This window comes from Cyanidioschyzon merolae, chromosome 8 (genome assembly GCF_000091205.1).
Source record: "Cyanidioschyzon merolae strain 10D DNA, chromosome 8, complete genome".
NCBI classification, from domain to species: Eukaryota; Rhodophyta; class Bangiophyceae; order Cyanidiales; family Cyanidiaceae; genus Cyanidioschyzon; species Cyanidioschyzon merolae.
This window is the reverse complement of record NC_010134.1, coordinates 7,126-20,284: the sequence shown is the minus strand read 5'-3', so window position 1 is coordinate 20,284 and position 13,159 is coordinate 7,126. Positions and strand designations below refer to the sequence as shown.

The 13,159-nt window shown below is 53.8% G+C and overlaps 2 protein-coding genes across 2 annotated transcripts, besides 2 other annotated features; one reads left to right on the top strand and one right to left on the bottom strand.

The window, feature by feature from the left end:
- Positions 1 to 2,845: 2,845 nt before the first annotated feature.
- CYME_CMH006C (unknown protein involving with Iron-Sulfur proteins SufD) lies at positions 2,846 to 4,651 on the top strand (the record flags this gene model as incomplete). The annotated part of the gene is made up of 1 exon (XM_005535941.1): positions 2,846 to 4,651. One exon carries the CDS (start codon positions 2,846 to 2,848, stop codon positions 4,649 to 4,651), a length of 1,806 nt encoding a protein of 601 aa, XP_005535998.1.
- A 1,625-nt stretch (positions 4,652 to 6,276) lies between these two features.
- Positions 6,277 to 7,656, bottom strand: CYME_CMH005C (hypothetical protein, conserved; the record flags this gene model as incomplete). The annotated part of the gene is made up of 1 exon (XM_005535940.1): positions 6,277 to 7,656. The coding sequence occupies one exon, from the start codon at positions 7,654 to 7,656 to the stop codon at positions 6,277 to 6,279; it is 1,380 nt and encodes a 459-aa protein (XP_005535997.1).
- Positions 7,657 to 7,724: 68 nt separating this feature from the next.
- Positions 7,725 to 11,060: a sequence feature (repetitive element).
- Positions 11,061 to 11,689: 629 nt separating this feature from the next.
- Positions 11,690 to 12,902: a sequence feature (pseudo-gene of NADPH:protochlorophyllide oxidoreductase).
- Positions 12,903 to 13,159: the final 257 nt, after the last annotated feature.

The following is a 13,159-nucleotide window of genomic DNA, read 5'->3' as shown; positions in this document are numbered from 1 at the left end:
CGGGAAGCCGCCCTGTACCATTCTCACATGGATGTGGTAGACAACAGCGTTGAAGTACAGGGCAGTCCACGGTATGCCATGTAATCACGCCAACGCCTCGCAAGCGGTGACGAATGCTGTGTACCGCTATAGCCATTTCAAACAATTAGACATGCATTGGTGAAGAAGACCAACGCCGCGAGCGCTACTGCTCCTATCGCGAACGTACCGTAGCTTCGAATGAGAGGCACTCGAGGCGCTCATCAGCGAGAACAGAAAACATGATAGAATACATCCAAAAAACTTGCATCCACTTAACTGCTTCTTCTCGCTTCGCCACACCCAGTGAGCACGGGAAAATATTTCCGCGTAATCGGGAGATTACCCTGCAAGAAGAAGGTCCCGCGAGCTGTACGATTCTCCCAGGCTCGTGCCGCACGTTTCATGTGCCCTCCGGTGGCGGCTGCCGTGGCCCTACCTGAGCAGCTCGACCTCAAGGCCTTTTTTTCTGGGGCTAGAAGTGAGTAGGCTGCTTCTAGCTGTCGCCCTGGTCTTGATGGTCTCCTGGCATACTACCTGGCGCTGTTGGACGCAGTAGGTCTCTTTGTGCATTCTGCTGGATACCAGAACACCGGCTAGTTCCGCCCTCGTGTCGCTTGAACCTCGCGTCGAGCCGGCGCCCTCACTGGTGTGATGAACCCGCAGTGTCTCGATGCGGTGTCGGCATAGGCGCTATTTTGTGCCATCGGGGGTGTTCACGGCAGGCTCAGCAATCTCTGGAGCATACGGAATGACCAGTAATTCCTCGGGATGATAGTATTGGTAGTGGCTGGTAGAACTTGGAGGTCAGTTGCTGAATCATGGACTCTGCCCGGTACGCCGATATCCATCTTGCTATCCGAGATCCCTGGTCGACAAACACGTCCTGTGTACCAAACAAACGCCTCCAAATTGGATACCGAGCCACGGAGTTATGCCACCTCTCGAAGTAGCTGTGGATTGGTGGCTGCATCGAGGCCGTGTCCGGTCTGTGCGTGTACTCGATATCTCATGTAGGTCTTGCATCAGGTATGAAGTGATGGAAGCTCTCCAAGACGCCGATCAGCATTGCGAAGATGGAGATCCCTGGGCCAATGTACACGATCCGTCGATCAAAACAAAGCGCCAAGCGATTTCCTCGCCAACGATGGCGACCGCTCGATTTGTAATCGTCTATGATCGATGATTTTGGTCAGACTCCCGCGGATGCACGAGTACGACAGCAAGCCCTGGGAGAGAGCGCAGTCCGCCGGACGAAGAAGCAATTCACCGTGGACCCTGGAGCCGCCCAACCTTGAGGGACACAGGTTGGAGATATGCGTTCGCGGACGGTCTGGGTGCGAGGTTGGTCACAATTGCGTTCTACGGTGCCATCTGCGCAGCCAGCGTCGCTGTTCAGAGACAGCACGGCTTTCTCGTGCACTTGCGGGCTACCACAAAAGACACAGATCGATGATTCCGTTGTGCCGCAAGCAGCTTACGTGTAGATTGTCGATGACAGTCGCTCTTCTGAGATGGCGGCGGCAGCATCTGCGCTCGGTGAGCTCGCTGATGTTGGACGAAACTCGGTCGCAGGAGGCGGTGCTCTGGATCCTGAAGCACACACCCACGTACTCCAAATCCTTTCCGATGCGTGTGGAGACACCACAAAATGCAGAGCAGCTTGTAAAGCTCGGATCTTGAACATTCGACCCTGAAAGACGGGCTCTCAAGAGGCACCGATAGCTTCTCGACGATTAGGCAGAGTCTTGAGGTACTCTTGAGTAGCACGTGTGGGCAATGGTCTGACGTATCCGTTTCGCGCAACAATCGTGGACGGCGCTTCCCGTGATGGCAGTAGTTTCGATACGGTGGCACTCGGAGGCATTCCAGGAGCAGTCTTTCGCGAGAACCTCCGAGTGTGCATCTTTAGAGCGCGGAACGCGCTACGCCCTGGAGCGCGCACTGCCATTCCGTCTCATCTCGCATGCGTGTCCGGTTTGCGTGCACGCTCTAAGCGAGCGCTTTGCACGCCTGCGCTGTACCCTCAACCTGTCGAATCAGGACGTTTATATGTTCAAAACAACCAATGAACCGCACCTGGGTATGCGAGCGGCTCAGGAGAAATGTTCGATTCCCATCGCAGCGTTTCTGGAAGCAGCACTTGTGCATCAGGGAATCACGTCTTTCCGCTTGCTTTATCGCAGTCCCAGTAGCAGCAAACAGGTGATTTGTGTACCTGATCCCACGAAATTCAAAATTTGCCGGACCCAGATGCCCTACGCAATGAGACAGGCCATATGAGATCCCACTCGAGCCAGCAACAACAGCGATGCGCAAACTGGACGACGTCTAGCATCTCAAGGGCAGCAGCGCCACCGATGCCAACCGCAGGATCGATTTTTTTCATTGACAAAACCTTTACTTAGGCCAGCGTTCTCCGATTATGCGCATTTTTCTTTTCTTTTTGGGTTTTTCAGAGCGCGACGAGGTATCTATCAAACACCCTACCTCCGAGTTACATTACCTATACTTCATCTCGGATATTCTGGTCGTTTCATACGTCCTATCGTGTGCCGAGCCTGCCGCAAGCGGCAGCAACAGCAGCGCCTATAGCGCACCGCAGGATCGATGGCACGCGTGGGAGGCGCGCCACAGCGCCTGCGCCGCATCCCGCACAGCGTGCCTGCAGTGGCAGCGACGGCGGCGATCAAACGGCGATCCGCCAGCGATTGGCAGCCACCAGGCCGGGGGCACGCGCATACCCCGGGCCTGCCGCGGGCTGTGCAACTATTTCAGCGCTCTTCGTGGTTTGGTACTGTTGCGCAAGGCGCTAGTTGGGGATAAAATGCTTACGATCGAGGCAAGAGAGAACAAACTGTCTGCCTTTGTTGTTCCAGGAGGACGCGTTGGCGCCTTCCGAGGTGGCTGGAACGCTACCGTTGTTGGTAGCTGCGCTCATCAGCGACGCGCTGGGAGTCGCTGTCGATCCGCGCAGGTCAGACGCTCAGCGAGGCTCGACATGAACGGTTCGGATGTTGGCGGTATGCAGCCCCGCAGTCAGAGTGTTGAGGAAGAACTCTCTGCTGTAGTGCAGGCGATGCGCCTTTGGAGGAGTTCCTCTTTCATGGAGAGACTGCTGGCGCAGGCGCCACCCAGCGACATCACTTCAGGCTGCTGTGCCTCTTTGCGCGATATAGCACTTGCGCGTCTCGGGAGTGCCGCAGCTGAGAAGCGCCTGCCGCATCGGAAGATGGAGACCTGGCGCTTCACCGATATCAGAGAGCTGCTAGAGACAGACTTTAGGCTGCGAACGCCTCGGGAGCCGTACACAAGCGCACAGCTCGAGCGGCTACGTGATGCCCTTCACCGTGCGGAGCAAGTGTGCGGAACGCCGACCCAAGGTTCGGAAACGGAACCCTTGAGATTTGTTTTACTGAACGGCCGGCTTGTTCAGGAACTGAGCTCTCTCGCCCAGATTCGCGACACGTCGTCGCTTCAACAAGGTTACGTCGGCAACCTCAAGGAGTGCACTGACGGCGCACTTCAGGAACGCATCGTATCGGTCATTCGAACCGCGCCGCCTGAAGCAGGCCTGGGTGTCGTTCCGTTTCGTGAAGAGCCCCGGACACACGATTATTCGAGTGGCATCGCCAAGGTGAACGATTTTTTCACCCTTTTGAACGTGTATCTAGGAATGTCTGGCGACGGGGATGGCGTTTTCGTGGTATACCTGCCACCGGGGTGTACGATTGATCGCCCCATGGAAATCATCCAGGTAGTCGACGCCGGCGTCGCTGTGAATCCTCGAACTGTAATCTTTCTCGACCGCGGCGCAATGGCGTCCGTATCCTTTCGGCTTGTTGCGCTAGGGGCCACGTCTCCTGAAGCGCCCCAGCAGCCAAACGATGCCACATTCCTGAATGAGTGTGTCAACGTGCATCTGGAGACCGATGCGTGCCTGAAATTGAGTATTATTGGCTCGCAATCCGTATCGGAGTCGGTCCGTCAGGACCAACATCGTTTCTACCACATGACTGGTCTGTCAGTTCGTTGCGAGCAAGGAACCTCGTTCACCGCGACCAATCTGAATGTGGATTCTTTGGCGTTGCGGCGGCTTGTCATGGGCGTTGATCTAGTTGGCCGCCGGGCCTCTTGTAACGTCAACGGCCTGACCTTGCTTCAGGATCGAGCTCTTGGCGATGTGCAGGTTCGAGTCAGTCATCATGTCGCTCAGTGTGAGTCGAATCAACTTCACAAGAATGTGGTTGTCGACCGAAGCACTGCAGTCTACCGAGGGACAGTGTACGTGGAGCGAGAGGCGGACGGCACCAATGCGCATCAGTTAATCCGGAGTCTGCTTCTGAGCGATGGTTCTCGTGTGCACGTCATGCCGTTCCTAGAGGTTCTGAATGACGATGTGTCCTGCACCCATGGTGCTGCCTCTGCCCATTTGGACGAGGTCGAACTGTTTTACTTGCAGTCAAGAGGAGCTTCCAGAGATGAAGCAAGAACATTGCTCTTGTATGGATTCGTGGGAGATATTGCGAAACTAGTTCCGTATCCCCGAATGGAGGGTTGGATTCGTGACCACCTCGTTCGAAACATAGCTGGACGCGCCGTAGCTCTTTGGCAGGGCGACACCCCCGAATGATACACAATATTTAGAAGGGGTCTCGTGCGGCGTTCATGATATGCTCCGAGTTTGCATTCTCCTATCCCGTGATTGATAGGATTCCCGGTGTATGAACGCTCTATTTCCGGGTATATGTCGTGTGAGCGTATCATGGTCAGGAAAGGCGATTTCGGTACATCTCGTGGTAAACCGGGCATTCGTTCCGCGACACCTGGACCAGAAGAGCGTCGGCTCTATCCGCGCTCATGGATGGTGGCTGCGCAAGTTCCAACTTTTTCGCACACGATATGACGAGGCGCTAGCGCGCGCCACCCATCGATTCGGGATGGCGCAGATTACAGTGCAGCGGTGCACCGTATTCCCTGAATAAGATAGTCGCATGCTCTTGTCCAGTCACAGAACAAAAGCAAGCAATTATACGCCAAATCCCATCCTTTTGTTTTGAGCCTGGCATGGCTTCTCGATGCTGCTCCCGAGCAACCGAACGAGGCCGAAGAGCGTGATCGTGAGTTTAGTCGTCATGCATTTCACGTTCTTTGTGAAGCTGCTTTGTTCGGACGATCCTACGCGACGCGATGCCACACGACGCGAGGGTTCGACCCTATACGCAATATTTCCAATATATAATATGTATAGGTTTGCTCCAAAAATATGACAACACACATTGACAGGTCTTTTTCCAGCCCAAGTCCATGCAGAGATGGACACGGTCTGCTGCTCGTGACCCATGACGACCACCATAGCCTGGATACCCGCATTGCTCCACGTAACCGAATAAGATTTTCAGAAGCCCTGCATGTATCGCTATCCAGAGTATAAACACCAGGAAAGTACTCACAGCGGTTGACGCAGAAAAACGCTGTCCACTGCATGCACCAATGCAACTTGTGTGACACGCACCATCTACGGCGGCGATGCGTGCGCGGACACGTCGCGATCGAAATGATCATCGCGACGGCGACGCTGGATGCCACGTAGAAACACGAGCGGCACCCAGTACACCAGAGCGATACCTCTTGCGCTCAGGGCGCAGGAATATGAGGCGCACTTGGGAGCTAAGATGCCCTACAGGGTAACGAGACTCGGCAGTAGATCAAGTGTTCGGGATAGCGCTGCTCAGAGTCATCGCTTGAGAGAGAGGCTCCCTGCAGGAGCCTTTGTGGTGCGTGGCCTCCAGGTCATGTTGGTGTCCAGAGGGATATTCTTTACAGTGTGTAAAAGTTCGGCGTGCACCGAGTGCTTGACCAATAGATACTGAGCCGCAGCACACCTGGGTCTGGACTTTTGCCAGCCGCCGCTGCTGAAATTGCATCGACGCAATGGTGCTCTCAGCGCAGACTCGCATGCCTTGTGCGGGCGATCCTCGAATACCCAAATGCATTGCGCTTTTGGTGGCACACGGCGGCATGCACGATGCCGCTAACGAACAGGCACAGCACCGACCAAGCAGCTGGCAGGATTTGCGGTCATTCAACTTTTAGTTAAATGGAGCGCGCTGCCCATACGCTGGTCATTCTGGCTGGATGATGGCGCGCATGCACCGCGTCGTTGACTCTGTGCGTGTCCTTAGGGCGCAATCGCTCCATGGCATGTCCAGTATCGATGCGGTAGCGACTGCTGCTAGATGCGGCCCGCTTCCGGTTCTAGGTATCGTTGCATGACGACTGGTGCGGCTCGCGATGCGAATCAAGCTCCGCATCGTGTTCGCGGTAATACCAGAGCGAGCGCAGCTCGCCCAGGCGCCAGGCTCGCATCAGCGGTGCCACCAGGCAGAACGGTACCAGGTAAAGCAGCGCAGGTTGCGCCGCCTTCGACACCGCCATCGCTACGAACGTTGTCACCATACCCAGTGCATAGGCCATGTATGTAGCAGAAAAATAGGGATGCTTGGGCGCCAGTGAAGGTTTCGCCAAATGACGGTGGTCAAAGCGCAACATCAGGGCCACAAAGAGTCCGGGAATCACCAGGTCACCAAGTCCTAGCATCGACATATCGCGCGCTGCATCAGGGCGCGCTCGCAGACGGTAGAAGACGAATTTGAAGGGACCGTCGATGCCGCGCGCGACCGATACCATCACGTTGTCGCCGAAGACGGCCTCGCTGCCAAAGACCCAGAAAATATCGTAGAGGAAAAGGCCGACAAGCAGCACGACAGCCGTCTGAAAGTCACCAATGGCCAATAGGTCGATGCCCGCAACTCCCAGGCTTGCCGCAAAAATATTGTTCAGGATCGCAGCGCCGAGACCGCTCGACTGCCGATACCAGTAGAGAAGCGGCAGCGCGAGCACCATGCCCAGCACATCTCGACCGTGTACCGAGAGCGTATCCCTGAAAAGTCCAAACCGCCGCGCCATGAGCATCCCCAACGGTTTGGTGCGCGGCGATTGCCGCAATCGGTGCTCCAGCAGGTCCAGCAGCGGCGAGAGGATACTCGTCATCGAGACCAGCGAGGCTAGAGCAACGTACATCCCGATGAGCAGCTGCACAACGTTTTGCGGCAGGTACCGAATGGCCATGAAGAGTGCTATCAGGCCAAGTGAAGCGACCAGGGGGAACCGCAGCGCGTCGCCTCTTCCGATGACTTCGCGCTCGAGCGCTGCCAACGCAGCCGCCACCGATTCTGAGTCGTCCGCGCCCGCTCGGGTACGGGATTGCTCGAGAGCCCACCGGCGAAGCCGATCACGTGCTGCAGACACGCGTGCCCCGATGAAGACGACGCTGGTTGAAACAAGTAGCATGTTGACGAGCGTGATCGCTGTTGCGGCCATGGCGAATAGCCGCGGCGCACTGGAGAGCAGGCCACTATCCTCCGCGTGCGTATAGAGGGCAGGGAACACAACGAGTACCACAGCGAGAATAAGGTAGGCCCAGATCAGGCTACGAGTGACCGCTGTTGCCCGTTGCTCGCAGAGTGCCGCATCGATGCTTTCCCAGCGGACAGCAGCGGCAGCAGAAGCAGACGCAACAGCGCGCTGGCGCTTTTCGCGGGTTTGTTTCAGGTTGCTCGCTCGTGACCCTGCCATCTGCAAGTGTCCACAACTGGCGCTTCCCAGGGGAATTATATTCACACGCTTAGACCGAAGCGGCTGCGAACGCCGTTTAAAAGTCGAACGACGTCACCGGAATACAGTAGTGGCAGCAATCGCGCCCTAAACATAGCGTCCTGAACTGATGTGCAGACGCCTCCCAGTATTCTTGGACCGGCCACCTACTAGTGCTTCCAACTATTTCTCATATAGCGCGGCTTTGCAGGATTGTCCAATAAAGTTCCATCTTGACTATTCTGGAGGTCTCTTCTCCAGCATCGCACATCTCCTAATATATTGATAGTGGCATTAAAGTCTCGGTTACTAAACTCCATACGTTTCTTGCAATCACTGGATGTACTCACCAGTGCAAGCAATCCTCGCACTTTTGCCCTCCTTTCCATTTCCTCCTCCGTCAGCGGTCCGTACTTTGTTTTATTCTCAGGACTCCGTTGGCACTTTTCCATCTCCACTCTCTCAAGTGTACACCCCAGTTCATGGTGTGTATACGATGTTCGAAACTTATCTACAGGTATTGGAACAAAACGCCTTGCGCACTCCTTGTACGTTCTTGTCGTTAGAGCTGGCGTAGTGCCTTTCTTGGGCGCCCAGCGCACTGCTCCGTACGCTACTACTAGTCTTTGACTCTTGTCCTTTTTGAAGGCGCCCAACTGATTGAAAAAGTTGGCAAACGCCAGCTGCCTTCCGCCGTATAGATTCATTTGCGGACGAGCGCACCGGGGCTTTGTATACTCCTCCCACAGTGCATCCCAATGGGCAACACGAACTTCCACGAATTTCCGAAAAGCTTCCAAGTCCGCTACGCGACTCGTCACCTCGCACATAGCTCCCAGGTGCTCTTTCATTCATGAATTCCACGTCTCAATTTTCTTCCTAGCATTCATTATACCGGATTTTCGATAGTATCTTGCTCTCGAGAATCTCAACAGACGCATGTCTTTCTGACGCAAGTTACAGTCGTTACAATCTTCCGCACGCTTGGGTAGAGCGATGGTTATGATAATTGGGTTCCCAGGGTCCGCGCGAACGACAAAGTCGTTATCCTGCACTTTCTGTGTCGAAGAACCCGCCTCTTTCTCATCTCCATCCATCGTCACGTCCACGACAAGTTCGTGCCCCTCAATCTCCTGCGTCACAGGATCCGCCTCCTTCTCATCTTCATCCTTTGTCACGCCAACGACGAGGTCGTTATCCTCCACCTCCTGCGTCGTAAGTTCCGCCTCCTTCTCCTCTCCACCTTCGCCGCGTCAACGAGAAAGACATTATCCTGCACTTTCTGCGTCGCAAGACCAGTCTCCTCCATTTCTTCATCCTTCGTGACGGGCGCAGCCGAGAAAGGGACTGGCCGATCTTTCTTCAACCGCCGATAGTGTACACACAAGGCTACTCCATCTGATTCGATCATCCCAGTGAATACCTTTTGCTTGCTGACTTTGAGACGTTTGTACTGGAAGTTACTCTTCCAGTACGTCTCCCGGTTTTCACCGGTGAAGTCGTCCATACTATCATTGAATTCGGGACTGATCTCCTGCATGATGCCGTGAAGGACGCCGGAGTCAATAGTAACAAAATGTGACTTGATGTTGCTCATTAGAACCACGTTGAAGCGCTTCCCCATAAGGATAGCCTTCCGTCTCTCCCACTCTTCATTTTTTTCCTCAATCAGCTTCATCTCCGCTTTGCGTTCAAGTTCTCGGTCCAGAAACACAAAGTAGCGCAGGACGAGGCGAAAGTATCTTTCCTTATCTTTTTTCAACTCTGATATCTTGTCTCTTGGATTCGCCAACCACAGTACCGCACGGTGCTCTTCTATAACCGCACGGATTACGGAAGCTTCGCTCGCGCTTTCGTTTGATGCCTTCTCTCCGACGAATTCGATCCCATTTCCATAGTTTCGATCGTTCGTGATGCCATTGATCATCGTCCATTTTGCATTGCGAGATAGGCCCGGATAGAGTGCAAACACGGCGCAGATCATGAAACGTTCGAGATTCACTCTGAAATGGTTCTTCAGATTCGTGAGGTACTTTATCGGCCTGTATGTGTAAATATCCCGGTCACCTTTGTGCCGAGTACCCTCGAATCTGTAAAAGGGATGCTTTTCGTGAAAGGCATCTACTAGCACATTTTCCTTCCGCGCCTCCCCTGTACCGTGCATCATGTGACGAAAAAAAAAGGTCTTGTCGAAAAACTCGTCCGGAATCTCGACCGTTACGATGTTCGTAACGTCGCGATACATCTCCGTCACCAAATGCATGAGTCCAGACGGCGCCTTGACAATACTCTTGGAGTATGACGCAACACGTTTTTTGATAGCGACATGTAAGTTTTCCCTATACGGATCCTTAATATGTCCAAGACGACAGGTTTTTTACTACCATCTCGTTGTATTGTTGTCTCTCTTGCCGCCTTCGACGTAGGACCTACCCCCTTCGGTCCTTGTCATCCTCCTTTTCTTCTGGGCTCGGCAATGTTTTTTGTTTTTTTCTAGCAGCCGACGACCCTGGGCCTCCAGGATCGTCTACTTGTTTTTTCATAGGTTCCTTTTTTTAGTTTTTTTTTGAAAAACAACGCTCTTTGAACGCTTCTGTTATATACTCCGAAAAAATACTTGACTAGACTTGTTCGAGGGCTGAAACAAAAACGAACAGAAAACTACACTTTGCTATGTCCTCAACGGAAATCCAACTTTTTGCAGCTGAACAACACGCTTCTGATCGAGATCGCGTTTCCCTTCAACAACGGCATGCGCATCGTGTCAGTTGACTGCCTGATCACCCAGTTGCGCTCATTTAGCGCAATGCATCCACTGCGCGCGACGCTACTCAGGTAGATGAAGGACACGTGTCCGACACCCCGCCTTGGCACATGCGTGTTCGCATCGCACTGCCGCAAAACATAAAGTATCGTAGATCGCAAACTCACGTAGAACGATCTCTTGCTGTAGGCTCTCTCGCTGGAGCCGACGCTACTGCCCATCGCAGTACCGCCCTGACATACGTGGAGATGCAGGGCCTGGCACGAAACCCCGCGATGCTCATATCAAAAGCGTATCTTTCTCTGCGGCTTAGACTTGTGTGGATAAGGTATGCAATATTCTACTCAATAAGAGTTTCTTCAGTTGTATTGATCGTAACCAAAATAGGCACGGTAGTGTTCTCGAACATGGATATACGTTTATTCCCCAGGCTTGCTATGCATCATGCACGGACACTGGAATACGGAACTGACCTGAATTGTGCCTCTGTCGTACGTCATGGGCTGGCACTGATGAGAGCTCAAGTCATTGCCATGCTACCGTCTTTGTCTAACTTCTGGCTCCCGCTACGTCGATTAGCTCTGGTGATCTTGGCAGAGGCATAGCACACATGTTGCGTCCATATCTTCCACGAAGCTTGAGACTTGCATCTAGCCTGGAACGATCGAGGAACCCGACAAAAGGACATACTGCATTTTGATCTACTCTATAAGGTTAGTTTGAGGAGCCTAACCCGTCCATCGAGCCCGGAAGCGACACAGTCAACAACAAATGCCTTTGAAAAGAAAAACGTTGTCGCCGGCCTTCCACAGTAGTGGCGAGCGACCCGCCCTACACATCACGTGTCCAACTGACGTGCAGGCGCTTCCATAAATAACATACCACCGGAGGAAATTCCCTTATACCTCCTCTACGGTATCCGTTGGCGAGCTCTGTCGAAGTTCATCTGCGAACTTCGTATTCTTTGAGCGTAGCACTGCGGAGCGCTTAGCGACTAGCACTGACGAGGTTGTTGCTCGAGAAAAATGGGAGTCTTGCCTAGTTTCTGAAAAGGACATTCGGCGATTGTGTGGGTTGTGCTCAAAGTTAGACAGTCTACGGGAGATTGAGGTTGGCATCTGCATCAATGGACGGACGATCACTCGTGCAGCTACGCAAAAGAGGTTTTTGAATGGATACGCATGCTTAAGCGAATTTGTATTGTTGTTGAGGTCATTGGCAGCCTTCGCACCGGAAAAAAATCAAATCTAGAAAACGCAAGCCCTGCTCGTTTCTTGTCCCCTGCAAATGGACTGGCACGTTCTTTGTACGCCCGCTTCAACTCGAGCACCGTTCCTGCTGCGTACCGCACCTGACGGGTGCTTCGCAGCGGGACATCGTCGCCATTGCCAGCATCTGCTGCCTTGGTAGTGCTGCGTTTGCCTGGGGCGCGCCGGCACCACGCGCTGCATCTTCGTATGGGCCCGAAGCAATCACAGATCGCTGTGATCACTGGCGCGTCCGCTGGAGTCGGTCTGTATGCAGCTCACGCTCTGATCAACAAGGGCAACTGGCACATCGTCATGGCATGTCGTGACGTCGACCGGGCGGAGCGCGCAGCAAACAGCGTAAACCTTCTAAAGGACGCCTATACCGTGCTGCATTGTGATATGGCTGATTTCGCCTCTGTGTTGAAGTTTGTAAGAGAGCTGTCAAGTGTGGCGCGCGTCGATCACCTGGATACCCTGATCTGCAATGCCACAATATGGCATCCGCGGGACAAGAAACCGCGTTTCACGGTGGACGGCATCGAGAAAACCATGCAGGTATGCCATCTGAGCCATTTGCTTCTATGTCGGGAGCTGTTGCCGAAGATGAAAATATCGCGCAGGCACATTGTGTTTCTGACGACTCAGACCCACTCGCCGAATTCGCTGCCGGGAAAGATCCTCCCGCAGGCCCGTCTCGGGGATTTATCTGGTCTAGCCGCGGGGCTCGGTCCGCAGACGACGGGCATGGTGGACAGTGGCCCGTTTGAGCCCACAACAGCTTTCAAAGACGCCAAAGCCGCGAACGTTTTATCAATGAAGACGCTCGGTCATTGATACGGCCGCGACGGGGTGACCTCTGTGGCGATTTTCCGGGATGTGTCGCCGACAGCAACCTCTTCCGCGAAAAGCGTGGCTGGTTCCGGTACGTATTCTTTCCGATTCTTCAAAAGTATATCACTCGGCAATACCTTCCGAATGACGAGGCCGGCCGCCGCGTAGCCGAAGTGGCGACCCAGGGACAGTTCTCGGACTCGGGCTCGTATTATCAGTGGCGTGGCAAATATACCGAAGGTCGAGAGAAGACGAAACCGCAGGTTATTGAACCAACGTACGAAATCGACAAGGCAGATCAGCTTTACGAACTGAGTCTTGATCTGATCGACCAGGCGTTACGGAGGCGAGGCCTCAAGTCGACTATCTTGGCCCCTGTCTAAGGTTTGTTAGTGATGAAAATGAGATGCGCCTTCAAAGCGCAGACCGCTGCTTCAAAGACAAATGTGGGAGCAACAGCGTACCGATGAGACGGCATCCCACAGTCACGATCGGATATTGAACGGATGGGTGGGCACTCCTCCTGATGTGGAGAACCAAAATTGCTTCGCAAGTCATGAAGCGTACTGAAGTAGTGATTGATATAGCTATAGCTATGACCTACTTCGTATCGAATGCGCCAGAGACTGCTAACTGTGGT